The sequence below is a fragment of the Eriocheir sinensis genome, chromosome 37 (genome assembly GCF_024679095.1).
Source record: "Eriocheir sinensis breed Jianghai 21 chromosome 37, ASM2467909v1, whole genome shotgun sequence".
NCBI lineage: Eukaryota > Metazoa > Arthropoda > Malacostraca > Decapoda > Varunidae > Eriocheir > Eriocheir sinensis.
The window spans coordinates 16190815-16217825 of record NC_066545.1 but is presented as its reverse complement, the minus strand read 5'-3'; the positions used below and the strand labels follow the sequence as shown (position 1 = coordinate 16217825).

General features: G+C 42.2%; 1 protein-coding gene and 1 long non-coding RNA gene across 15 annotated transcripts in view; one reads left to right on the top strand and one right to left on the bottom strand.

Annotated features, from left to right (window-relative positions):
• LOC127008406 (peripheral plasma membrane protein CASK-like) overlaps positions 1-23915 on the top strand; it is a 165875-nt gene extending 141960 nt beyond the window's left edge. For 3 of the 13 annotated variants that reach the window (XM_050880523.1, XM_050880524.1, XM_050880536.1), the window contains 8 exons: positions 13241-13273; positions 14372-14473; positions 14789-14924; positions 15092-15211; positions 15417-15527; positions 15883-15990; positions 16378-16553; positions 18835-23915. In XM_050880523.1, the coding sequence (XP_050736480.1) occupies positions 13241-13273; positions 14372-14473; positions 14789-14924; positions 15092-15211; positions 15417-15527; positions 15883-15990; positions 16378-16553; positions 18835-19014 (966 nt within the window). In that variant the 3' untranslated portion in view covers positions 19015-23915. Of the gene's footprint in view, positions 1-7504; positions 7535-13240; positions 13274-14359; positions 14474-14788; positions 14925-15091; positions 15212-15416; positions 15528-15882; positions 15991-16377; positions 16554-18834 lie in introns of all 13 variants that reach the window. The other 10 variants (XM_050880525.1, XM_050880526.1, XM_050880527.1 and 7 more) reach the window with 5 other exon arrangements.
• Positions 20561-26769, bottom strand: LOC127008408 (uncharacterized). Of its 2 annotated transcripts, XR_007761072.1 has the most exons (5): positions 26638-26769; positions 25715-25788; positions 25385-25683; positions 24812-25295; positions 20561-20659 (listed from the first exon to the last, which is right to left on the bottom strand). It is a non-coding gene; the product is annotated as an uncharacterized LOC127008408 (long non-coding RNA). The 2 variants fall into 2 exon arrangements; XR_007761071.1 differs by having other exon boundaries at positions 25385-25788.
• Positions 26770-27011: the final 242 nt, after the last annotated feature.

Here is a 27011-nt window from a genome sequence, read left to right as displayed (position 1 = left end):
GTGTTGACGGGTTGAGAAGCGAACGTATACGAGGCTTTGATAGATGTCTTGGTGGTGGTTTGTGGTGATAATGAACGTGATGGTGAACGTGGTGGTGGTGATGCTGTTAGTAATAATATAATAGATAGGACTTTGGGTGTTGACGAATGGAGAAGCGAACGTATACGAGGCTTTGATAGATAATGTATTGACGTGTTGAAGATAAACAGTGGCGTTGATGATGATAATAGTTAAGAAGAAGAAAATGGAGACTATAATAGTAAGAAGAAAAGAAAAAGATCATAATAGAAGAAAAAGAAAGGGGAGTTTACAGTAGCATTTTTATTACTTTCGTTCTTTGGCGCCATTATCAAAACATCATCCCGCGTATTAAGGAACCAAAAAGAAATTCACTATTTTTTCCCCTCGCTCTCCTTTTCTTTAATCTTTTCTTCTCCTTCCTCTGCGCCATTATCAAAACATCATCCCGCGTATTAAGGAACCAAAAACAAATCACATCACTTTTTTTCCCCCGCTCTCCTTTTCTTTAATCTTTTCTCCTCGTTCCTCTGCGCCATTATCACATCATCATCCCCGTGTACTGAGGATGCGCCATTATCTATGCGACGCTTGCCTTAAACACCTGCGCCATCACCCTAACGAGCGCCATCAATAAGTTTAATACACTCACCTGCCTCCCCAGATTAATCGCAAACATCCTTTTTAATGGCGCGTCCAAGGTTCCTCGTTTGTAGCTTTCGCCGTTGTCTCGTCTTCTTGCTAATCATTTTCGAGATATTTTTTTACCGTTTCTTTTTCGAGTTTTTTTCTTGTTTTTCTTTCATCTTTTCTTCACTTCTTTATCACTTATTTTTTTCCGTTTCTTTTTCGAGGTTTTTTTTCTCTTTTTTTTCTTTCATCTTTTCTTCACTTTTTTATCACTTAATTTTTTCCGTTTCTTTTTCGAGTTTTTTTTTTTTTCTCTTTTTTTTTTCATCGTTTCTTCTCTTTTTTATCATTGTTGTCTTCTCTATACATCATCCTCATCCTTGTCTTTTGTCTTTTTCGTGTTTTCTTTCATCTTTTCTTCACTTTATCATAGTTTTCTTTTTTTTTTCTTTATTTTCTTTCATCTTTTCTTCACTTCTTTATCACTGTTGTCTTCTCCATACATCATCCTCATCCTTGTCTTCTTCATCCTCTTGTCTCTTGTCTTGTCTCCGTTGTCTTCCTCTTCATCCTCGTTCTTGTTTGTTTTTTTTGTTTTATCTTCGTTTTTCTCTTCTCTCTCTTAGCCTTTTCCTTACTCCACTTATCTTTCTCTCCTTCTCTTGTTCTCTCTTGTTCTTTCTTCTCCGTTCTGTTATTATGTTATTCTGGTCTTCATCATTCGTTCCTTATTCTCGTTCTTCTTTCCCCTTCACCTAGTTTAATTATCTCTCTTATCTTCGTCCTTCCCCTAATGACTATCTTTAAATTCATCTTCTCATCTATATGTTCCTTTTCAATCACTACAAAGCCTATTCGTCCTTGTTCTCGCCTTCTCTTCATTCTTTTCATTCGTTTATTCTTACTACAAAATCAAAATCATCTTCGTTTACTTCTCTCTCTTATCCTTGTCCTTCCCCTAATAACTATCTTTAAATTCATCTTCTCGTCTATATGTTCGTTTTCTCTCACTACAAAGCCCATTCGTCCTCGTTCTCGCTTTCTCTTCCTTATTTTCATTCGTTTATTCTTACTACAAAATCAAAATCATCTTCGTTTACTTCTCTCTCTTATCCTTGTCCTTCCCCTAATGACTATCTTTAAATTCATCTTCTCGTCTATATGTTCGTTTTCTCTCACTACAAAGCCCATTCGTCCTCGTTCTCGCTTTCTCTTCCTTATTTTCATTCGTTTACTCTACTGCAATACCAAAATCGTCCTCGTCCTCGTCCTTTCCCTGCAGGCTCTCTCTCTCTCCCGTTGCCTCGCTTCCGCCTGTCCTGCTCTCCTAAACTCGTGCCTTGTTCTCCCGCGTTCAAATTACGGGTTCAGGCGCAGACCCACCTCGTAGAAGCCGTAATAATGGTGCGACTGTGGTGTGTGGGGGCGGCCTGGTCTCCCTCTCTGTCTCTCTGTGTGTCTCTTTGTAAATATATGTTGCCTCCTATTGCCTCTAACTTACCTCTCTCTACCTGTCTTTATATCTGTCTATCTGTCGCTTTTTCTATATATCTTTCTTCTATATATCCACGTTATCTCTTTATCTATCTATCAATCTAAGTCTTTCTGCCTCTTAAAACAATGCGCTGAAGGTTACTATTTTGTTTTTTTCCCATCATATCATTTCTATATCTTTCTCTATCTATCTTTCTATTTCTATCATACTTTGCTATCTCTACGCTATCTCTATCTATCTATCTTACACTCTTTTAAAACTGTGCTTTAAGGGTCACTATTCAGCTTTTCCATTACATAACAAACACGAAAGACAGAGGCACAGAGTAAAGATCGTATTAAGACCAGCATTGTAGTGCTGTACGTGTGCCATGAATGAACTTAGTGCGGAAATAATCAAGTTCGGAGCGGGAAAAGTAATGGATTTAGCGAAGATCAAATGGCTAGGAGGAACGTGAGGGAGGAGGAGGAGGAGGAGGAGGAGGAGGAGATGGGTGAGTGGGTGGGAGAGGGAGAGGGAGAGAGAGATAGAGAGGGAGGAGGAGGGAGAGGGAGATGGAGAGGTCAATGGGAGAAAGAGGGAGGGAGATGGACGAGAGAGGAGGAGGAGGAGGAGGAAGAGGACGAAGAAGAGAAAGGAAGGGGGAGAGGGGAGCAGGAACACACACACACACACACACACACACTCACAGACTCACTCACCCGCTGTCTATCAAGCCGCTTTGTGCCCTGCGTCCCTTCCCTATGAGAGCCCCGACTTGGCCAGGCCCCGCGCGCATCCCCACCGCCTCCTCGCCGTTGCCTGGGTTACCAAAATCACAGTACGAAGAAGTTACATCAGCGGGCTCCCAACACGGCTATAGACCAACGTAGGGTAAAGATTAAAGCACAACATAGCACTATCATAACGTACGGGTAAAGGTGAAAGCCCACCATAGCACAACATAAAGACCAACATCGCCCAATACAGCCCAACATAACCCAGCATAGTCCAACAAAAGGCCGTCATACAGCCCAACGTAAAGCCCACCATAGCCCAGCATAACCCAATACAGTGCTACATGAAAAACAGCGTGAATGTGATGCCTTGCTTAGACCACTGAACTGATGCTGGGATGCTGTTCGTAAATGCCTATAATGTGAAAAGTTGGGTTATATCAGAAGGTCGTGAATCATATATGTCCGGCTTGATAACCAATGGAACTGATGCTGTGAGAGTCCACGGAGATGACTGTCATGTTAAAAGTATATCGGAAAATTTGAATTGTCGTATACTAACTCAGCTAAAGAAGTGACCCCCAAAATTTGCGACTTAGAAATAACTTTACTACTGAAACTCGTCAAATAAATAGCCGCTTTGTGTTGAAGACCCGCTCCCTCACCAACGAATGACTATAATGTAAAAAGTATATCAGAAAACGTGAATTCTTGTATACTAACTAAAGAAATTAACCCTAAAAAGCCACAACCAGCGACGTCCAAACACTACCTACTGAAACTCGTCAAAAATAGCCCCCATTAAGTCTGAGAACCGCCTTTACCTTGCAGCAAATGACTATAAGCTTAAAATTATATCAGAAAACGTGAATTCATGTGTACTAACTAAAGAAATGGACCCAAAACCTACAACCAGTGACTTAACAATACTTACTACTGAAACTCCTTAACAACTACCTCCCCTTAAGTCTGAGAACCGCCTCTACCTTGCCAGCAAATGACTATAAGGTTAAAATTATATCGGAAAACGTGAATTCATGTGTACTAACTAAAGAAATGGACCCAAAACCTACAAACCAGTGACTTAACAATACTTACTACTGAAACTCGTCTAAAACTATCTCCACTTAAGTCTGAGAACCGCCTCTACCTTGCCAATAAATGACTATAAGCTTAAAATTATATCAGAAAACGTGAATTCATGTGTACTAACTAAAGATATGGACCCAAAACCTACAAACCAGTGACTTAACACTACTTACTACTGAAACTCGTCAAAACCTATCTCCACTTAAGTTTGAGAACCGCCTCTACCTTGCCAACAAATGACTATAAGGCTAAAATTATATCAGAAAACGTGAATTCATGTGTAAAATGGACATAAAACCTACAAACCAGTGACTTAACAATACTTAATACTGAAACTCGTCAAAAACTATCTCCCCTTAAGTTTGAGAACCGCCTCTACCTTGCCAACAAATGACTATAAGGCTAAAATTATATCAGAAAACGTGAATTCATGTGTAAAATGGACATAAAACCTACAAACCAGTGACTTAACAATACTTAATACTGAAACTCGTCCAAAACTATCTCCCCTTAAGTGTGAGAACCGCCTCTACCTTGGCAGTCCTGCGTCGCCTCTGCCCCAGCAAGATCTCGCTCGGTGCCGCTAGAGTCAATACCTGCCTGATGACCGTATTCTCAGAGTCCTCCCCGCCCCCTACCTCTCCCTGCTCCCCCTCCCGCCCCTGGTGATGATGATGCTTGCCTCTGTCCCTTCCTTGTACGAGCATGGATGAAACAGACAGATGAACAGGAGGATGAGTGAGCCGGTTAACAGACACTCATGGTTGAACAGAGCGATGAGTGGATGAACAGAGAGGTGAGTTGACATACACTAACAGAGAGATAGATAAATATGTATTACCATGATGCAAACGACATACCTACATTCCTTCCTTTCTTTCCCTTCCCTTCATTGTCTTTCCCTTTCTCTCCCTTTTCTTTCCTTCCCCTTCTATTTCTCCCTTTCTCTTCCAATCCATTCCATTCCATTCCCTCTATTTCCCTTCCTTTCCGTCCCATTGCCCTTTCATTCTACTTCCACTCCATTTTTCCTCCTCTCCTTTTCCCCTTCCCTTCCCCTCCCTTTTCCTTCCCTTCCCCTTTTTCTCCCTTCCCTTCCCTTACTTTCCCATCCATTCCCTTCCTTTCCCTCCCTTTTCCTTCCCTTCCCCTTTTTCTCCCTTCCCTTCCCTTACTTTCCCATCCATTCCCTTCCTTTCCCTCCCTTTTCTTCCCTTCCCTTGCCATCCCATCCCATCCCTTTCCTTCCCTTCCCTTCCCTTCCCTTTCCTTTCCATTCCATTCCTTTCCTTTCCTCCCCTTCCTTCCCCTTCCCTCCCCTTCCCTTTCCTTCCCTTCCCTTCCCCTCCCTTCCCCGTGCCGTTTCGCCCCGTTGGAAAGGCAGAAGGGAACACGATGCCACATTTCTTGCATACTCCACTGATTTCAGACAGTTTGCTCTCTCTCTCTCTCTCTCTCTCTCTCTCTCTCTCTCTCTCTCTCTCTCTCTCTCTCTCTCTCTCTCTCTCTCTCTCTCTCTCTCTCTCTCTCTCTCTCTCTCTCTCTCTCTCTCTCTCTCTCTCTCGCTCGCTTTCGCTCTCGCTCTCTCTCGTTTATCATCTGTTATGATTAAACTAGCAAGTGAAAGATGGAAAGAAAAAATGTCTATTCAAATTTATTCAACACTGCAGTTCCTCCTCCTCCTCCTCCTCCTTCCCTTCTTTACTCCCCCCTCCATCTGTCTCCTTCCTCCCCTAGCTTCCTCTTCCCTTCCTCTCTCTCCTTCTTTTCCTTTTTCCCTCCCTTTCCCTTCCTTATCTTTCCTCTCTCTTTCGCTTGGTTTCCATCCCCCCTTCCTCCTCTCTCTTCTTTTCTTTTTCCCTTTCTTATCCCCTCTCTTTTTTTTTCCCTTCCTCTTCTTCGTTACCTTTTTTTCCCCTCTCTTACCCCTTCCCTTGTCCTTTTCTCCCTTCCCATACTCCCTTTCCTTCTCCTCCATTCTCTTTTAACCCCCATTACCTCCTGTCTCATTCTCTCCTCCTCCTCCTCCTCTGTTCTTGCTAGCGACGTACAAAACAAAAGAGCATCGTCGCGGTGGTGGTGTGTTGCGTGATAAGCCTCGAGTGTGCTGAGATAATTAGTGACGAGATAGAGGAGCGAGCCGGGCAGGGATTGGGGATGAAGGGGAGGACTAACTTAAGCTGGGGTGCTGTTTGCTGTGTGTGTGTTTAGGGGGGGGGTGGAAGGGGGGTCAGGTGTGTGTGTGGGGGGGGGAGGGGGTGAAAGTCGTGTGTTTAAGTGATTATGCAAAATAAAATCCACGCCACCGCACTTCGCTGTATAAATATTGAACTTTGCTTGACTCAGTTTAGTCATCCCTCAACACAACTTCCATTACTCGGTCGTTTCGCTGCGAGGAGGATTTTAACGTTGAGGCGCCACTATCGGCCATTGGAGGGGATGGAGAACGCACTTAGAATGATAATATAATGAATTGTCTATTTATTTGTGAGTAGGGACTGGGAGGAAGGAAATAATACTGATTCGTGAAGGTTATTGGGGAGGAAGGAGTTACTTTGATGGGAAATGTTATGAATCGTGTATTTATTTGTAAGTAGGGACTGGGAGGAAGGAAAGAAGAGTGATTCGTGAAGGTTATTAGGGAGGAAGGAGTTACTTTGATGGGAAATATTATGAGTCGTGTATTTATTTGTGAGTAGGGACTGGGAGGAAGGAAATAATACTGATTCGTGAAGGTTATTAAGGAGGAAGAAGGAGTTACTTTGATGGGAAATATTATGAGTCGTGTGTTTATTTGTACGTAGGGACTGGGAGGAAGGAAATAATACTGATTCGTGAATGTTATTAAGGAGGAAGAAGGAGTTACTTTGATGGGAAATATTATGAGTCGTGTATTTATTTGTGAGTAGGGACTGGGAGGAAGGAAATAATACTGATTCGTGAAGGTTATTAGGGAGGAAGGAGTTACTTTGATGGGAAATATTATGAGTCGTGTGTTTATTTGTACGTAGGGACTGGGAGGAAGGAAATAATACTGATTCGTGAAGGTTATTAAGGAGGAAGAAGGAGTTACTTCGATGGGAAATATTATGAGTCGTGTGTTTATTTGTACGTAGGGACTGGGAGGAAGGAAATAATACTGATTCGTGAAGGTTATTAAGGAGGAAGAAGGAGTTACTTCGATGGGAAATATTATGAGTCGTGTATTTATTTGTAAGCACGAAGAGGGAGGAAGAAAATGATAGTGATTCGTGAAGGTTATTGGGAGGAAGGAGTTACTTTGATGGGAAATATTATGAGTCGTGTATTTATTTCTAAGCACGAACCAAGAAGAAAGGAACACGAGTGGATCTTTTCTCATGTGTTAATTATGCCTTTTAGTGTGCCTGGATTGAGAGAGAAATAGCCTTAAGTTACAAGTTTTCGAGTTTTTCCCCCAAGCAGTGACGGCAAGAGTCTATTCTGGCCGCCTGGATGGACGCACGAGAGCGGCTGAACACTGTGCTATATATTTCTCGTGTATGTCTAATTCCACCACGTTTTCCTTTTTGTTCAGTTTTACAGGACGAAGAAGCAGCAAGTTCTCGTAAGTACGTTGTGTAGAGTAGAGCCTTGGCCCCTGCGTCTCCAAGGATGCGAGGCTGGGTGTGGCGGTGGGCGGGTCAGGCAGCGACACACCACTCAATGACCCTCACCCTCACGCACATTCCCCCTAACGTTAGAGACAGATCATTGCAACAGTCACCAGTAACACGCGTGGATGGGACGTTTCTTACTGGACGCGATGCTGAGTGCGCTGCGGACTCCCTCACACACTCACTCGCCATGCTGAAGACGTGGCCGTTCACACCGAAAGCAAAATCCAAGACTAAGTTAGCACACCCACGTAAAGTCTTTGCTGAGGTTGGGTCATTTCCTCGCGCACCCTCAGCTGACCTCATAGATATTCAGGTGTATTTTTAAAGCCTACAATATGCTTCAAGAGACGAAAGATTTCAAAGTTAAGAGCGAAATCACCTTATAGTCATCCATGCTGTGTGCTTTAGAGAGTGAAAATTAATGACTATACTGAAAGAAAGTCCAATTGGAGGTTGTTGCTCTCCCTCCGTCCAGTCTCCAACCCGCAGCGTCCTTAGCATCGCGTCCAGTGTGAAGCGCCTCAACACAGACATTTACAGGCGTCCTAGACCATGCCGGCCTTGAGGTGGCGGCGGCGGAGGTCCTTGGAGGCGGGGAGGCGGCGGGTTCGGCATGGCTGTGTCTCCCTGTTGCCTCGCGCTGTGTGTCTCGCTTGCTTCCTGTTGTCCGTGTCGCCGAGTCTCCTCCCCTCACTACCTCAGCCACGCAGCATTATAAAGATGAATCATTGTAAACTAAATAAACCAACCAATTAACCCCCTGACCAACCATCCATTCAACCGTTCAAGCATCCTTCCAGTCATTCATCCTACCAACCCCCCGACCAACCAACTATTCAACCATCTTTCCAATCATTTAGCCAGCAACCCCCCGACCAACCAACTATTCAACCATCCTTCCAATCATTCATCCACCCAACCAACCATTCAAATATCCTTTCAATCATTCATCCTACCAACCCCCTGACCAACCAACCATTCAACCATCCTTTCAATCATTCATCCAACCAATCCCTCGACCAACCATCCCACCGACCTACCATCCTTCCAATCATCCATCCAATCAACCAACCATCCATTCAACCAACCATCCTTCCAGCTAACCAACCAAACATCCTTCCAATCATTCTTCCAACCAATCCCCCAACCATCCATCCTACCAACCCCCCAACCAACCGTCCATTCAACCATCCGTTCTCCCTCTAATAGTCCGTTCCATTGACTCTGCCGTTCCAGTGGTCGTGACTTGCCAACAGCGTCTTTACCTGTGTCATTCCTTTGGTCTGTGTTATGTATGGAATGCTCTTGATACTTTCACTCTCAAGGGGAAGAAATGGGTGGAAGTGTATCTTTTTATATCATTAGTATTTCGTAAAGTGGTTGATATGTGTAGTTATTGAAGGATAATGTTACGCTACACTCGATATTTGTTCGTCAGAGGAAAGATATGGAGTGAAGTGTATCTTTTTTATTATTAGTTTGTCATAAAGTGATTGATGTGTAGTTATTGAAGGATAATGTTACACGACACTTGACATTTGTTCATTATCAGAGGAAAGATATGGAGTGAAGTGTATCTTTTTTTATTATTAGTATGTCATAAAGTGATTGATATGTAGTTACTGAAGGATAATGTTACACGACACTTGACATTTGTTCATTATCAGAGGAAAGATATGGAGTGAAGTGTATCTTTTTTTATTAGTAGTATATCATAAAGTGATTGATATGTAGTTACTGAAGGATAATGTTACACGACACTTGACATTTGTTCATTATCAGAGGAAAGATATGGAGTGAAGTGTATCTTTTTTTATTATTAGTATATCATAAAGTGATTGATATGTAGTTACTGAAGGATAATGTTACACGACACTTGACATTTGTTCATTATCAGAGGAAAGATATGGAGTGAAGTGTATCTTTTTTATCATTAGTGTGTCGTAAAGTGATTGATATGTAGTTACTGAAGGATAATGTTACACGACACTTAACATTTGTTCATTATCAAAGGAAAGATATGGAGTGAAGTGTATCTTTTTTATCATTAGTGTGTCGATAAGTGGTTAGTAGTTACTGAAGGATAATGTTACGCTACACTCGATATTTTCATTATCAGGGGAAAGAAATGGAATGAAGTTTATTTGCTTTTTTATCATTAATATGTCATAACGAAATGAATAACTCCCAAAGAAAAGTGACAGTTCCACACTTTATACTTTCGCAATAAACAAGTAAAAAGCAAAGAGACGAAGCTGTTGGCAAAGGTTGAGGAATTCTTTTTCTTATTTCGAGGCGCTGGAACGGACTATAACTAACAATGATGTACTCAATTATTATAACTTTGTTCTTCGTGTGTGTATTTATGTGAAATGTTCCTAAAGAGGTTGTTTGGAATACTATAATTTTTATGTGCCATTTTTTTCCTTTAAGAAATGTTATTTAAGAGATTAATTAAATTGTAGACATTGTTGTTCTCCGTGTGTATAGGGCAGCACATCAGAAGGGCTAAAATACCGTACCATAGGAGACATGTAGTTCCATAGGGTGGAAGAGGCAGGCAAGGGTATATATACGAACATAAGAACGTAAGGAGTCTGCAAGAGCTTCTAGCCCTACCTAACCTCAAAGCTCAACATTAAAACTTGAACTGCTACAGAAAGAAACAAGTGAAGTCAGCCACATGATACTCATTTTACACCCAGATCAAGCAGCCGACAAATCAGCAATAGGAAGCCAGTACAAAGGCTAACCACGTGTCTTTGCTGGACAGAGAATGACTTGGACCAAACCTACATAGTCTAACCTCTCAAGAAAGGAAGAGAAAACCAGTACAAAGGCTTACCACGTGTCTTTGCTGGACAGAGAATGACTTGGACCAAACCTACATAGTCTAACCTCTCAAGAAAGGAAGAGAAAACCAGTACAAAGGCTTACCACGTGTCTTTGCTGGACAGAGAATGACTTGGACCGAACCTACATAGTCTAACCTCTCAAGAAAGGAAGAGAAAACCAGTACAAAGGCTTACCACGTGTCTTTGCTGGACAGAGAATGACTTGGTCCGAACCTACATAGTCTAACCTCTCAAGAAAGGAAGAGAAAGCCAACACAAAGACTTAACCGCCTATATCGCTCCTGCTCGACTGAACTGGACTAGGCTCAGGCGAGAAGGTTGCTTAGAATCCGATCCATCCAATTCAGATTCCCCAGATCAAGCAGTACCAAGCAGGGCTGTGATAGGAGTCAGAAGAAGTTGCAGTCTTGATCATTGGCTGCAAAGGACGGACTGCCAGGAACACAACACACTCAGTACTGATCTTGCCATGTGTGTGCCGGTTATGAGGTGCGCCGGGACCATGGAGAGGCAGGGCAGAAGGAGGAAAGACAAATGGAAAATGTTTTTGATTGCCCAAGCTCCTCTCCCCCGCCAAGGGCCACCAGAAACTCCTGCCGCACATATCACAGCGGCTTTTTTATTAAGGAGGAAAAAAATGTTCCTGAAGAGGCTAAATTGCACCAAGAATGCCAACACTTGAAGGAAAAATGTGCAGAGCGAACGTGACCCGCAGACTCTGTTGGTGTGTGGTGCTACAAAAATTACTGCCCAGTGTTGTGAGAAAAGTTGTGTCCCTGCTCGAAGGCCACACATAGAGTACGTACTTAAACTGTGTGTGTGTGTGTGTGTGTGTGTGTGTGTGTGTGTGTGTGTGTGTGTGTGTGTGTGTGTGTGTGTTAATGCCCTGAGACTTGCTCAGTAATAAGGTCAGTTAGAGATATCCACCGCAGGACAACCCTGGCCCACGAGTTTGATAGTGAAACATTTGGAGTATTGTTAGTAGAGTTTTATGAAAAGAAAACTAGATGGTTGTGGGGGTGTGCAGCTTCACATACATTTTTATAGCTCTTCTGATGAGCTTTTAATGGCACCATTCAGAAAGTGCTGATGATGATTGAAGGGAGAAGCTTGGTGCTGAAGCTGATATATTCCGAGTGAATTTTAGGCTTAAAAAAATGTGTTCCACACTGACAGCAAGAGATATTTAGCTGCAGCAATACAGTGTGAAGTAGACATTACATTTTAATCAAACTGAAAGCCAGGCCCAGGAGGAGGCACGACTCCCCTGTTTAATAACCCTGTTCCTTTAACAGGTTGCACAGTTTCCCGACACCCGGCCAACACAAGTCACTCGTTTGTGACTGAAATTGTTGCAGACTGTCAGCTTTTCATAAGTTTGATGACGCTGGAGTTTCCCAAGGCAGGTCATGCCTCGGCACTTCCTCTTTGATGCAGTTCAGAAGTGATGAACCCTCGCCAGGCGCCCTTCACATCACAATGAACCTCTACACATCAGCTTTGCAACAGAATGGCCAGACACTTGGTAATTCAGTGTTTCTCTAACAGCAATTACACTTAGTGAAAACAGGCATTGCTGTTTCAAGCAAAGCTGAGCATCTGATGTGTTGATGAAGGGGAAACACACATGGCCGTCTCTCCGCTCGCAGCTCATGCTTTCCTTCAACATAAAAGCCTGAACTGCATCACTTTGAGCCTTAACGAGCAACCTTTTCACAAGAACAAACCCGTTGGCCACTGACAACACCATGTCTAGTGGTCTTGAGTCAGGTGCCGAGACATCTGAGAATTAGCTCATCATCCACTAAGAACAATGATTTTAATTTTTCAGTTCAGGTTCTTTTGTTTGATAAGTTGATACATTAAGCTGGTAGCTGCAGGGATCATGTTTCTTAAAGGCCCCTCTTAGTGAATTAATGAGAGGGATTAGTGAAACTTTTTGTCTTTTAAGATTCACTGCCCAGGATAGTTTTTCTTCATTCTTGCACCTCAGGTGCTGGACACTGTCTTGACCATCTTGTGTTGACAGAGAGGAGCTGACAGTGGATCAAACCATAGTACAGATATTTGAGAGTCATTAGTATCATCTTAGCACTGCATATTTTTGTTATTATAAAAGAGCAGATGCTGTTGTAAACTAATAGCTTTCTGAACAATGGGAACCTGTCTAGAAAGGTTGATGAATAGGAAAATACAAGCAAGAAAAGAAAGTGTGGTTCAGTTCAGCTGATGTCACTTCGCCCCAAGTCAGTACACAAACACTACCTTTTTCACACTCTGTACTTCTGGTGAGGAGCCTTTTGGAAGTCTTCACCTTTTATGTTTTACTGTTATGTACGAGGCTGTGGCAGTGTTACGAGGAACATCAATCAACGGGTCAACCTTCCATTGGCAAGAGTTGCTGATTGGCCTCCATGTTTAGCCCATTGGCTACACTGTGTACAATGATTCACTTGCGTGTGTTCATCTCTCCCTAGTCTGTAGTCTGTGTGGTGTACTTCTTACCTAGTCCATGTAGGAGTGGTTAAGACTGGTGACCTACACTTAACCGCTGCCCCTGTAGTGTGGTATTCCTCTTAAGCTGTTCCTGGCTCTCTTAGCTGCATTACATGAGCTTTGCAGCTGCTAGTATGGAGTGTTACTGTTTATGTCTTAAATCCATCTTATACTTGCATTAAGCAAACCTTTCTTGCTCTCCACAAGTTTTCAGGAACCTGCACCAAAGCAGTGGGTAATTTGTCTGAGCTGTATTTAATCTCATTCTAAAAACATTTCGTTTTCTTTTTTACATCTTACCAGGACTGGTCTCTACGCAGTGGAGTTGTTAAAAAGGTTTTTATTAAATCAGTACAAGTTTTTTTTTATTCTTCCCTTCCTTCTAGAGCACCAGTAGCAGACTAGAAGTAGAGGTACCATCATAATACTGTTGGATAGACTCTGAGAGCAAGTTTTGTTGGATCCACAAAGTTTTCCTTACTTTAAAAGTCTAGACTTGTCTGTAATGCCTTCATCTTGGTCTGTCAGACTCCATCCAATGTTACCTGTGAATGGCACCAGAATGCTCTCTTCTCCCTTGCATGGCGGCCCACCACTACAGACACAACAAACTTATCTTTAGTTTTGAAACACTTGAACACTTCAGATTTATATGATTATTGTACATGTGGATGTGAAACAACTGATTTTGTTTTGATTTACACTTTTTATTATAGCATTATTTTTGAGATGGCTGTGGACATGAGAAATTGTTTATTAATAACATGCAAACACTGGTTTCTTTGCTGACTGCATTACACTTTGTGTTGCACTGTTGAACACGTTGACACGCACACTCTTGGAATGGAGAAGTGGAGTGTCCATGCGTGTGTGTTGCTCTCCCCCGGCACTGTGTCAGCCTGCCGTGCCTGGCATGGCGGCGGCCACACCGCTGCATCGCTGTGGCCGCCGCCGCACTGTGCCCTCACTGTGTTGACGCAGCTCTTGCTCCCTGTCTGTGTGCCTCTTTTCAGTGTCGTGAATGTAGTAACATAACTCAATATATTCTGACACGTTTCACTAATTGTTAACATAGGAAATGGAATATGAGATTGGGTGCAGTTTTATCTCACACTGACATTACATCACATTGCCATTTAGCCTCAATCATAACAAGGTTCTTGCCATTCAAGTCCACAGTAATGTGGCAGAAGGTGGAAAAATGTCTTCCCTGACATTGATCTCGTATCATTTGTGTAATTTCTAGATCGGTGAATATTAACATTCACTTGTCTTCCAAAATGTTTGGTCAATTCTTCAAATGTCCAGACATAAGACTGTACACTTGGCAACTCAGGGTCAATGCACAACACTTCCTTGCACAAGAGTGAAAAATATTGTTATACAGCCCTCAGTGACGCCCTCAACCATTGTCGCTAACAGCCTCTCTACCAGCAGATCTATGTCCGGGCGCAGTTTGACTATGACCCGCTGGAGGACGACCTCATCCCTTGTGCACAAGCAGGAATTGCCTTCAAGATGGGAGACATCTTGCAGGTCTGTATCAGTGATTCTACAGCCAATTATTTGGTTATTTCAGTGCATTTGGTTATTTGTTTTAATACAGGATTAAATTTGTTAAACGTCTGAATTAAAGGTTTAATTCCATGAAACTTGGTTCATAAATAAAAAAACTAATGGCTTTCCTTTGACATTCAGCAAATTATTTTAAAAAAGGGAAGACTATCAAATTTGTCAATCCATCAGGGCAAACTTACTTATAGCCCCATCTAAAGCTGAGAATGTAGCCTATACTTGCATGTGTACCGGGTTGCTTCTGACATAACTAATCTTCCCTTCATTATACAACAGATTATATCAAAGGACGACCACAACTGGTGGCAGGCGAAGAAGGACCCCAACGGCACAGCCGGCCTCATCCCTTCCCCCGAGCTGCAGGAGTGGCGCACCGCCTGCCTGGCCATGGAGAAGAGCAAACGAGACCAAGGTTGGCTCTGATCCTGACTTAAGTATTTACCTTAGGGCTGGCAGACCCTCCTGGTAGAGCTATGATGGCTGTATCTTCCAGCATCCATTATAAGATGAAGTTTGTTCTCAGATACATTGTGCCTGCAGAGTATTTCAGTTTCTAATGAATATAAATTTGTGTTTCAGTCAACTGCTCATTCTTTGGGCGGAAGAAGAAGCAGCACAAAGACAAATATCTTGCCAAACACAACGCTGTGTTTGACCAACTTGACCTCGTCACCTATGAGGAGGTCATAAAACTGCCATGTAAGTTGCCCTATTCATCACCTTGTCGTGTACTGTCACACTGTGAACACGTTCTGCAGCCCCTCAGTAGAGGAGAGAAGTGTTCAGCTCAGCGAGCCACTCGTTGCAGACTTCATTGTCAGTATAAGTTATCCTGTTTCATAGACATGCTGCATGGGAAGCCAAGACAACCACTGAAAACTCTAACCACTGATTTCCTCCGCAGCATTCCGCCGCAAGACACTGGTGCTGTTAGGTGCCCACGGGGTGGGGAGGCGACACATCAAGAACACCCTAATAGCCTCACACCCAGACAAATACGCCTACCCAATACCGCGTAAGTGGCTCAGCTTTTCAGTTCAGCTCAGCAGCATCAGTAATTTATAAAGTACAGTATAGATTTTCCATCTTATTAAACTGTTAAATCCTTGAAGTAAGTTTTACGGTAATACTTTTACTAAATTGTCTGTGTTGGCAGCCAAGTGGTCCCTTCAGCCCTGACCCTTCCTGGACTTGATGCTGATTGGCTGATTATTTTTGTGTATAGAAGTATAAATCATGTAACATATTATTGATGTCAAATCACAAAAAAGGAAGGCTGCCGTCGTCACCAGTGGAATTAAAGACTATTGGGGTATAAAATGTTGTGATGTAATTCAGACAACACTTCTCCTTCACCATTTATTTTCCAGATACTACACGAAGTCCACGGAAAGATGAAGAAAATGGCAAAAACTACTATTTTGTGTCCCATGATGAGATGATGGCAGACATTGCTGCTAATGAATATTTAGAGTACGGTAAGTCTCATGCAGAACACGAGTCACTTGATGGTGGATGAATATTTAGGAAACAGTAAATCTCTGGAATCACAGGAACTACCTGGTGGTGGATGATACCTGATATGGATAAGCAAGACATTTAGTTTGACTAGAAATGAGAGATGGGAACAAGGTTTAGATGCTTATTAGGTAACTACTAGGTGCTATATTATTTTCATGGGGATATTTATAAAAACTGACTGTTACTGGTCATAAAAGAAAGATGTACGTAAGTGACACTCTGAAAACAACACATGTAAGTAAAGGTTGGGGAGGTTTTTATCACTGTCAAGTCTACACAAACTACTAGCTCTCATCCATGCTGCTGACCCTCTATATCAACGCCCTAACTATCCGACCCTCCAGGTACCCACGAAGACGCCATGTACGGAACAAAACTAGAAACAATACGCAAGATCCACAACGAGGGTCGCATGGCCATCCTCGACGTGGAGCCGCAGGCACTCAAGATCCTGCGCACGGCCGAGTTTGCTCCGTACGTTGTGTTCATCGCTGCTCCTTCCCTACAGAACATGACGGACGTGAGTACCTCCAGATGTCAGGGTAGTCCTTGTGGGTAGTGTCCATTCACCTCCTGCCTTTCCTCACTCATGGTTGATACCCGCTGTGCTGTTGTAGCCTGTGGGGTGAGGGGATAGAGGTCTTGTTATTTAATGGCCCTTTCCCTCCTGCCTTTCCTTACTCGTAGCCAACCAACACTCACCCGCTGTGCTGTTGTGGCCTGCGGGGTGAGTGGAGGTCTTGTTGTTTAATGGCCTTTTCCCTCCTCAGTCGCAAGTTGCTCCGGATTTCCACGGCTGGCTCACACCTCACTGTTCATGGTGTCCCTTGCTGGGTGATCAGGCTGCTTTACCGGCCAGGTCCATCATTACTGCCGCCATAACGTACTGCTGTGTTGTCATGGGTAGTGTATAGGAACACCAAGTAACTGCTCCCTACTAAACACGAGTGCCCCGTCACCACCCAATACTAATGCAGTCTGGTAGATCACTGAACCAACAACATGATGGGTGTTGTTGGTTGAGTGATCTACCAGAATGTGTTAGGCAGTGATGGGTGCTTGTGTTGAGTAGGGAGCACAGGAATTTGGTGTTTCTATATACTATACCTGCAACAACACAGCAGTATGTTGTCCCAGCAGTAAGGGTGGAGCTGACCAATAATGAACAGCAGCACAAGCCAGCCATGACACAGCACTGGTCACCTGGCAAGGGACACCTGGATCAGTGTGGGGATGAGCCAGCCATTGCAGTCATCTGGGCAGTGTGTGGCTGTAGTCAGGCACTCTGGGATCTCCTGCACCTCCATGGGATGCCTGCAAGGACCATTGGTCTTTAGAGTGTCCTGTGCCAGGGCCTCTGAAATATACTGGCCTGGTTCATGTTCATTATATCACAATAGTAGGCAGATTTTCAGGCTTTCAGTGCATGGAGGTATTGTACTCTTACCTGATATCAGCAAACTACCCAATAGTATTTAGGTAAACTGAGCCTACCATTGTGTTTATGTATCATTTTGTAGGCTCAGTTTACTTGATATATGGGGTAGTTTGCTAATACCAGGTGAGAGTAAAACATTTCCATGCACTGAAAACCTGAAAATCCGCCCAATCTTGTGACGTCATGAACTGAACTCAGGCCAGTATGTTTCAGACGCCACGCCTGTACTCAGGGACTGAGAGCGCTGTGAAGTGTGAGGGGACCGTGCCCAGCTTTTTTATCGTGAACACAGGAGTGAGGCAGGGCTGTTTCCTTGCCCAATCACTTTTCAACACTTGCGTGGACTGGGTACTAACTAGACTAAGTTGTAGATCAAAATCATTGTGGAGTATCTGTTGGCAATTCTGTTTTTGCTGATGATGCTGTACGTAATCCTTGCGGAGTTGCTGGAGGTTCTGGTGATGGCTCTCAAGGTATTGCACAAGGAGACAAAGCCTTTGGAACTTCAGGTCTCCAGGGCCAAGTGTTGAAAAGTGATGGGGCAAGGACACAGCCCTGCCTCACTCCTGCAGTCATGGCAAAGAAGCTGGACACACATCCCTACACCTCACAGCACTCTTAGTCCCAGGCTACAGGCTTGCAGGATTGTTTTGATTTAAATCAAATGAATCATGATTTAAAACAAAATTAAATACACTGCATTTAAAATTATATATATATATATATATATATATATATATATATATATATATATATATATATATATATATATATATATATATATATATATATATATATATATATATATATATATATATATATATATATTTTTTTTTTTTTTTTTTTTTTTTTTTAAATGCAGTATATTTAATTTTGCTTTAAATCATGATTTTTTTTCCTCTGATTTAAATCAAAACAATCCTGCCAGCCTGTAGCCTGGGACTACTAGTGCTGTGAAGTAACATGATTAAGTCTAATTTCTTTAATATGAGCCAAATTTGACAACATTATGACAAGTTAACAACTTATGCTTTTTATGTGAAAAACTCATCTTGGGTAATGTATATTAAACTATGGTTTTATTTAACATTGGCCAAGTTTAATACAAGATAATGGCTTCATAAGACTCAGTGGAAATAATCAAGGATTAATGCAAATAAAATCATTTAAATAAACAAAAAATATTTTTTTTTTTTTTTTTTTCTTTTTTTTTTTTTTCATTAAATCATGATTTATTTCCAACCCTGCAGGCTGGTCAATAGACCAAGAGAAAGGAACAACCCTGGCGTATGACTCTGTTGACTGATTGACTTTACAATATCACATCATCATCTCTAACATACACTTACTTCTTCTCTTGCAGTACGACGGAAGTTTAGAACGGCTGGCCAAGGAGTCGGACATGCTCAAACAACTGTATGGCCATTTCTTTGATCTGACCATAGTTAACAATGACATCGAAGAAACCATCCGGCAACTGGAAAAGTCAATTGAGACAATGAATATGACACCGCAGTGGGTGCCTGTGTCATGGGTTTACTGACAGCCCGCCCCTCCCCGAGACAGTCCCTCTGACTGCTATTGCTGTGGAACATCCCGGAGCAAGGAGGCCAACAGGCGCGCCCACCACCACCACAGAAGGTGATCTAGTGGAGCATAGAACCACACAGCCATGACCAGAGTGCCACAATCAAAGTATGAAACATAATGCCTCAGTTAATTTTAACAAGAAGCGTAATAAAGCGGAAAAGTGAATCCTTCGTTGCAGCCAAACACAGCCATCTCCGGACGTCACATTAGTCTGCGTGACGGTGGAAACGCCATCAACAAAACGGACAGGTCGTGTGGTGAATTATGTTACTCATTGTGTATTGTGGCAACATGCTCAAGTAATGAAATTTTCAGATGTGTATACATACATTTGGCCACATGCCAACTGTGAATTCATTAGTAAAGTATCATTACCATTATTTCTACTCATGGTATAGTATTTTCCCCTAGATGTACAAGAAATTTGTTTTGAAATGGTTGCTAATGCCTTCCAAATTCTGGACTACTATTCTCAAAGGTCATTTAAGAAAACACTGCCAGATTTACTCATTGCTACTTAACGTTGAACTATAATTATAGTCGAGAGTGGTTTACTTTTGTAGAAGACGTGTTCATGGAATACGTGCATGATATCTGAAAGTAATTATTTTAGGTTATATTCAAAATTTTATAACGTAGAAGTACTCTGTAAATAAGACGGTACCCTCACATTAAGGCAAATTTTGCAGCAGAAACATCAAATTCTTACTTTATCTGAAATTTCAAGAAATCATAAACTCTAAAAGCAACATTAAACAAATTGCTGAGGTGCACAAAAAATACTATAAAGCTGTACGATTCAATTACCTTGTGGTTTTAGTTCCTCCGACCCGTTTTCTCCCTCTTCCTTTCTGTACGTCATGACGAGAAGCAAGGCCGAGAACGTCAACCCCAAGTGACTGTCACCTGCGAGGAGAGCCTGTGTGGGTCCATGACATACAATGGTTGTGTGCAACTCTTGTCAGTGTGGCGGCGAGGACTAACAGACACGTGAGGGTCAAGCAAGGGTGAGTCGGAGATGCTGAAAAGTCTCTGGGGAGATGACTGATCACGCGACTACCAGTGAACCGCAGCTTGTCTGGAAACGTGGTGGAACTATAGACCTCTGCAGTGGATGAGGAGCTTATCAGAAAACTAATATTTTATGACATTCAATGAACAGTCTGAGAGTGGTGACGAGGTAACTAGCCAGACATTGAATGTTAAAATTGTGGTAAATGATGAAATATCCCCTCTGCTGTTTGGCGAGGGGCTGAACTGATCTGTGTACACTTATAAATATTGTTTTTATAAGCAAATAAAGGTTGAAACAGTTGTTCCTTGTACATGGAATTCAATTAATTGTTATATAGTTGCAGTGCAGATAGTAAGCCAATTTATGCTATTGTGAAACTGATGACACTATAGGTACTATATGTATATTTCAGTCACTTGCTATTTCTTTTATACAGTTCTAGGTTTGTAATGAGTTGAGCTGTGACAGTGGCAGAGGGCCTCACTTTAGGCTTTGGTTTGACAGGATTAGGTGCGAGGAATGAATTGTCTTGACATTTCCGGCGGCCGCAGACGATGCTTTGTCGGGCGAGTTCTCGTTTAGGCTGAAACAAAACATAACAAAATGTTTAAACTACTGAAGTCATAAATTCACATCAAATTTTACTCAAAATGGTTTCCCTAATATTAACACTTACTACATCATCAACTAAGCATCTAGATTTGGTCCTATTTAAGTTACCAGTGAATTGCAAGGATTCACCTTCACTATCTTGGACCTTGTTTCCTGACCCTGCTTCACCAGTCTGGGGTTTGTTGGATGAATTACTGTTAATAAGAAGCAACTGAGTAGTTATAGAGCATTTTTTCTTGTTACATTTGAATATTGTATAGGAGACAAATCCAGTGTGATGACGAAGTTCTACATTTTGATCCTGTCTCAGTGTGGCCTCCACTTGTGTTCTAAAAGGATGCTTGGCAGTAAAATTGTCTACATCCCCCACCCTTGGCAGGGGGAGTCCTTCACCCGGCTCCCAAAAACGTGCTTTATTGCTCTGGATCTTCCTCTGTGTGCAATAGATCTTCAGTTCATGCCTCATCATCTATAGCCTGCTTTAGTCAGTTCTTCAAAGTGCAGAATGCCATACGGGTACAAAGGGAACTAGGTTACACTGTCTTCACATGGGGCATTCAAGAGGAACAACTTCCTACCTTGTGCGATGGGATGTTTCAAAATAATGCTCAGTGACCTACAAGCATCATCCTCCGTGTTTGTTTGACAGGAAAATTTCTCCTCCACTGACTTCAGAGTGTACTTCACAACCTTCACCGGCGCGACTCAGTGACTAGTGAGCGAGGTGTTCGCGCTGATACTGTTACGTGGTCAGTAGCTCCCATTGATCTTCCTGAACTTATTTTGAAATATTTGCCCATTCCCTGCTACTTCAGTAACTTAGATTAGAATTCTAAGACTGCACCTAAGATACAGATTTTATACATCTACATATAATCCAAAATTTTATATCAACAATTATATTTTAAAACTTTGTATCCATGTTTACATATCTTGAATCCCTAAAGGAAAAATGCTAACTTCTTGGTGAACTCTAATTTCATAAAAAAAAAGCATATATCTATCCAAGAAAATTTGTGAATCATTAGGTAACGTGTAAGAATTCAATCTAAGCAACGCAGGCAAACCCTTGAAGGAGGTAAAGACAAACTATTTGGTAACTTTCTTAGGACTGTAGATATTATTGCAGGACAATATTCAAAGAACTATATTGTGATACACCTAGGATCCAAAAGAACAGCTATTAGAATGGATTTTGTATCAAGTAATTGCTGGGCAATCTGGGTATGATTAGGAAGCGGATTCCTCAGCACAGCTTGGCGACTGGCGGCCCCGACCTCAACAACTTTTGTAAATGACCAATAACGTGTGGATGGCAGCCAGAACTGTTGCGAGGCGTGTGAATGAGTGGCGGGCCGGGCCCTGAGTCGCCTGGCTGTGCGGGGCAATGCCTTCCTCTCACACTCAACCTACACCTGTCTTTCAAGAATTGTAAGCACAAAAATTTTAATCATTCTAATACATTGTGCCAAAAAATTAAAACTAATAAGGCTCAAACTAATAGCACAGTGAAGATATGTACTTTCTTACGTGAATACACATTTATTCTGAGCTGCAGTGAAACTGTAAGTTAAGATATTTTGATTCCTTTTATATCATAGTCTTGTTTCCAAGGTCTTGTTATTGTGCAGTATGTATGAATTGATTTTGCCAAACAAAACAAAAGACATTTAGATGACTATTGCTTCCTTTGGCTTTGTAATCAAACCAATGATACTGGGCTTATCAAATTTACAATATGTCTGAATCAAGCACAAATCTTTGCTTCCCAAGGACGGGAGGTTACTACTCGCTGAGTTTGGGGGCCACTCCCTGAGACTGGTTGGTCACGTGGTGTCCCTCCCATTATTTGACTCTTTACGCTCTCACTTCACCCACGATGAGTTTGTCATGTTTGCTTTATGCTGGGGACAAGAGTAATGCTGATACTCTCCCATGTGTTATACAACATTTCTTTTCTTTCCATGAAAACACCTTCAAGGGTGTTCACTTAAAAGTTGCTAAACAGGTGAATATTCAAGTAAAACTACTGTTTGCACCTCAAATGTTAACAGTCCTCTATGCTATTGCAAAATTGCAAAATTCATATAAACAGGCTCTGTAGCAATATATATATATATATATATATATATATATATATATATATATATATATATATATATATATATATATATATATATATATATATATATATATATATATTGTAATCTGCCCTGTTCATATTAGTAAAAGTTTAGACTGTCAACATCTAACTCAAGTATCACTGTGTGAAATAAAAGTTAATGACTTTGTAACAGACTGAAGTTTGAACTTGAAGCAACAAAACATTTTGTGTGTTATCAGAGAACAATGCACCTTGTCTTGGTAAGCAGGTGATGGCATAGTGGATGGCTGATGGTCAGGAGAGCTTTAAGGAACCCATATGGCAGCTTTGGTACTGCACATATCAGATTAACATAGAAAGTCTGGCACTCAAAGAAAAATCTTGTGAAAGTGAAGTCTGAAGGGAGTCAGGTTTGGTATTGTTTACACAAAATTTTGACGATAGCATTCATTGTTTGAGGCAAAAAAATTACTTGTTTTGAGTTCCATCCTTACATGGAAAGTCTACTTTTGTATTTGATTTCTGAGTTACAAGATAGTTGAGCTGTGCTGAATCATGAAGGGTTGAAATAAATGAACCTACAATCATTTTAAAACTTTTAAACTATCAAAGTTTTAGACTAAGCTTTACTTCCACTCACAGCCCCACTAGAGCTGCCCTCTGACCTGACCTGACCTAACCTGACCCCCCACTCCTCTAACATGATCTGGCTACTACCTCCCTGAGTGCTCGTGGTCACTCCTTGTCTCCGGCATGCTAGGCTTGCTATTCTCCTAAGTCTCCCAGTCACTCTACTTTGTGTTACTAAGGTCCTGAATTGCAGTTGGAAATGCTGCTATGTTGAAAATTCAGTAATAAAGATTTGACCTTAAACCGGACTCTAATAGTAACCTTCAATATCTTTTTATGCCACACTGTCCCCTCGACTGACTGCACACACACACACGCACACACACACACACACACACAACATTATCATCCCACCACACCACCACAAACATCTACGGAGAAGGCTGCCCTCCTAATGTTTGGTGAAATGAAAGTTGTATCGGAACCAACGTCATTCAGAACTCAAGATGGCCTTTGGTGGCTGTCCTCAAATAACTAAATGCTGCCCAATCAATGATGTTTTATTTTGACCTACTCCTGGTATTACTTTTGCATAACGTTGCCTTAGGGTTTGACAACACTATTACTTTGCTGCACCTCAATATAAGCTTACTGTCTTCCTCACTTGGTATCAGGGATGTATCAGTATCAGTGGTATCTGCTTATTTTTAGAGTATCAGTATTGGTGTCGCTCAACTTTTAGCCTTTTTTTTTTTTTCTCTCTCTCTCTCTCTCTCTCAGCAAAGGAGTCGGCTCAAAGGCAACAAAAAGAGTGCAGAGAAAAAAAAAAAAAAAAGCCTGCTACTCACCGCTCCCACTACTGACATGATTTTTCTTTCTTCCAAAACTTATCTACAGTCTCGCCTACTTACAAATAGGTTTGGTTCGGAGCAGGCATTCACAAGTCCAACCTATGTATGTACTTAAACAGTCTATCACTATTAAAACTGGCCAACAATATGTCCCATTAGGATAAGTTTCCCTCTTTAAACTTAATGAAAACCCTGTCCCCTCCACCAACAAGTATCAAGGCATCTGCAATGGATCTATGTAAGCTATGTAAGCCCACCAAAGATCTTCTGACACGCTAAGAATATTATTATTTCTCCTTGACACTGTTGGTCTATGGCTCTATATGACAGTGTGGTGCTGCTTAAGAAAATTAATAAACTAGACAGTGAGGGGATATGACTGCATGGAACTGCTTGACTGATCAGAATTATTACATTTAACGAAACAGTTACAATAGTCCGTTACGCATCTTAGCATTTTCATTCTTCCAATCCTTAAACTTCAGATGAATTTGAAGTGAAATTTGACCAATCGAGACTAGTAAGAGACAGAACCTGGTGTGCATCCCTCATTTCCTGTACGTATATCCTAACTAGGTAAATACATGCACACACATACCTGGCGAGGTGTCCCAACTTCTCACTAGCCTAAGGAAGTTCAGAGGAGCAGGCCGGCGAGTTTGAAATTATGTGTCGAGGATTTGGTTCAAAAACGTGATTTTTTTTCGCCTCGTTCCTCCACCATTGGGCTTTTATTGTAGCAGGCTTCCTTTTTTTGTTTTTTGTTTGTTTTTTGCCCTTGTAGTTTTCACACTCGTTCCTCCAGCAGCGGACTTTTTTGTAGGGGCCTTCTCTCAAGCGGACTTTTTTGTAGGGGCCTTCTTTGTAGCGGACTTTTTTGTAGGGGCCTTCTCTCAAGCGGACTTTTTTGTAAGGGCCTTCTTTCTAGCGGACTTTTTTGTAGGGGCCTTCTTTCTAGCGGACTTTTTTGTAGGGGCCTTCTCTCTAGCGGACTTTTTTGTAGGGGCCTTCTCTCAAGCGGACTTTTTTGTAAGGGCCTTCTTTCTAGCGGACTTTTTTGTAGGGGCCTTCTTTCTAGCGGACTTTTTGTAGGGGCTTTCTCTCTAGCGGACTTTTTTGTAGGGGCCTTCTTTCTAGTGGACTTTTTGTAGGGGCCTTTTTTCTAGCGGACTTTTTTGTAGGGGCCTTCTTTCTAGCGGACTTTTTTGTAAGGGCCTTCTTTGTAGCGGACTTTTTTGTAGGGGCCTTCTCTCAAGCGGACTTTTTTGTAGGGGCCTTCTCTCAAGCGGACTTTTTTGTAGGGGCCTTCTTTCTAGCGGACTTTTTTGTAGGGGCCTTCTCTCTAGCGGACTTTTTTGTAGGGGCCTTCTTTCTAGCGGACTTTTTTGTAGGGGCCTTCTCTCAAGCGGACTTTATTGTAGGGGCCATCTTTCTAGCGGACTTTTTTGTAGGGGCCTTCTTTCTAGCGGACTTTTTTGTAGGGGCCTTCTTTCTAGCGGACTTTTTTGTAGGGGCCTTCTTTCTAGCGGACTTTCTTGCTGTTTTCTTGCTTTTTGCCCTTGAGCTGCCTCCTTGCTGTAAAAAAAAAAAAATAATGATAGTTCAGCAGGGTTCACACTTCCTTCCCTTCATCCCCTGACAGAGAGAAGTAACTGATAATGTTTGGAAGGTTAGTATTGGAAACGAGAAGTAACCAAATCTGAATGCAACTTAGTCATGAAATCGTCTTGACTGACTGATGGCTGCACCGACTGAACATGGACTAAGGTTGGTATTTTGAGATGCTTCTGCCCCGCACATTGACTATTTCCAAAGGCCAAAAAAGAGATCAAGCACGTTCTAATGGGTGATTTTGTAGGTACATGGCACAAAAGAATGATCAAACTACCAGAAGTCATAAAATTGTAGTGCGGCGACTATGCCTGGTGAACGAGCCTCCCATAACCCACTTAGCCAGCGGGGTACGTCTTTGGCCGACTCAGTAAGGAGTGGCTCTCCCATCACACTGGTCGCGGGTTGAATCCCAGGCAGCCGGCGAATACCCTGATCTTGATTAATTTCTCGTGTGTTTCGATACACACAGAGGACATGTGGGACCGAGAGAGTAATAGAAAAAGAGAATAGAAAATCTCTTCATTAAAAAAATTACCTCCACAAATGCTCAAAACTCCTACGAAAGGCTTATCAAATGTGTATACTTGGGCTCAAATGTTAAGAATAGATATCGCCCCACGACTCCCACTGCCCACGGTGCCCCACACATTTCCACACTGGCTTGGGTGCACATCACCTCCGTGGTGCAGTGATTAGCATGCCTAGCTATGAATCTACTGGCCAGCAGGGTTCGAATCCCAGCCTGGGTAGTCAGCGTGCAGGTCGCCCAGCTGTTCATCCTCCCTTTCAGGCTGGTCAATAAATGTGTACCTGGGGAAACCTGGGGAAGGTAAACTGTGGCACCCTAGATGTCACACTGGCCCTGTGTTGGGTAAAGGGTTCCCTCCCACCCCAGGCTCAACCCAGCAGCAGCATGGATCATGTTTCTTAATGGTCCCTCTAAGCGAGAAAAATGAGAAAAATTATCACTCACACAAACCATTTCATAATATATATCAAAGCATTTGATCAGTTTATGTATTATATATTTTGGGGGGTTTAAATCATGGCACAAATTTGGCCTGTCGCTGCTACACGGTAAAGCCACAAATTTGGCCCGTCGCTGCTACCGGGTCAAAGGACCAATGGGACGGAGATGAACACCACGGCCATGCACAGTTGGTACAGGAGACGGGTCAAGCTAT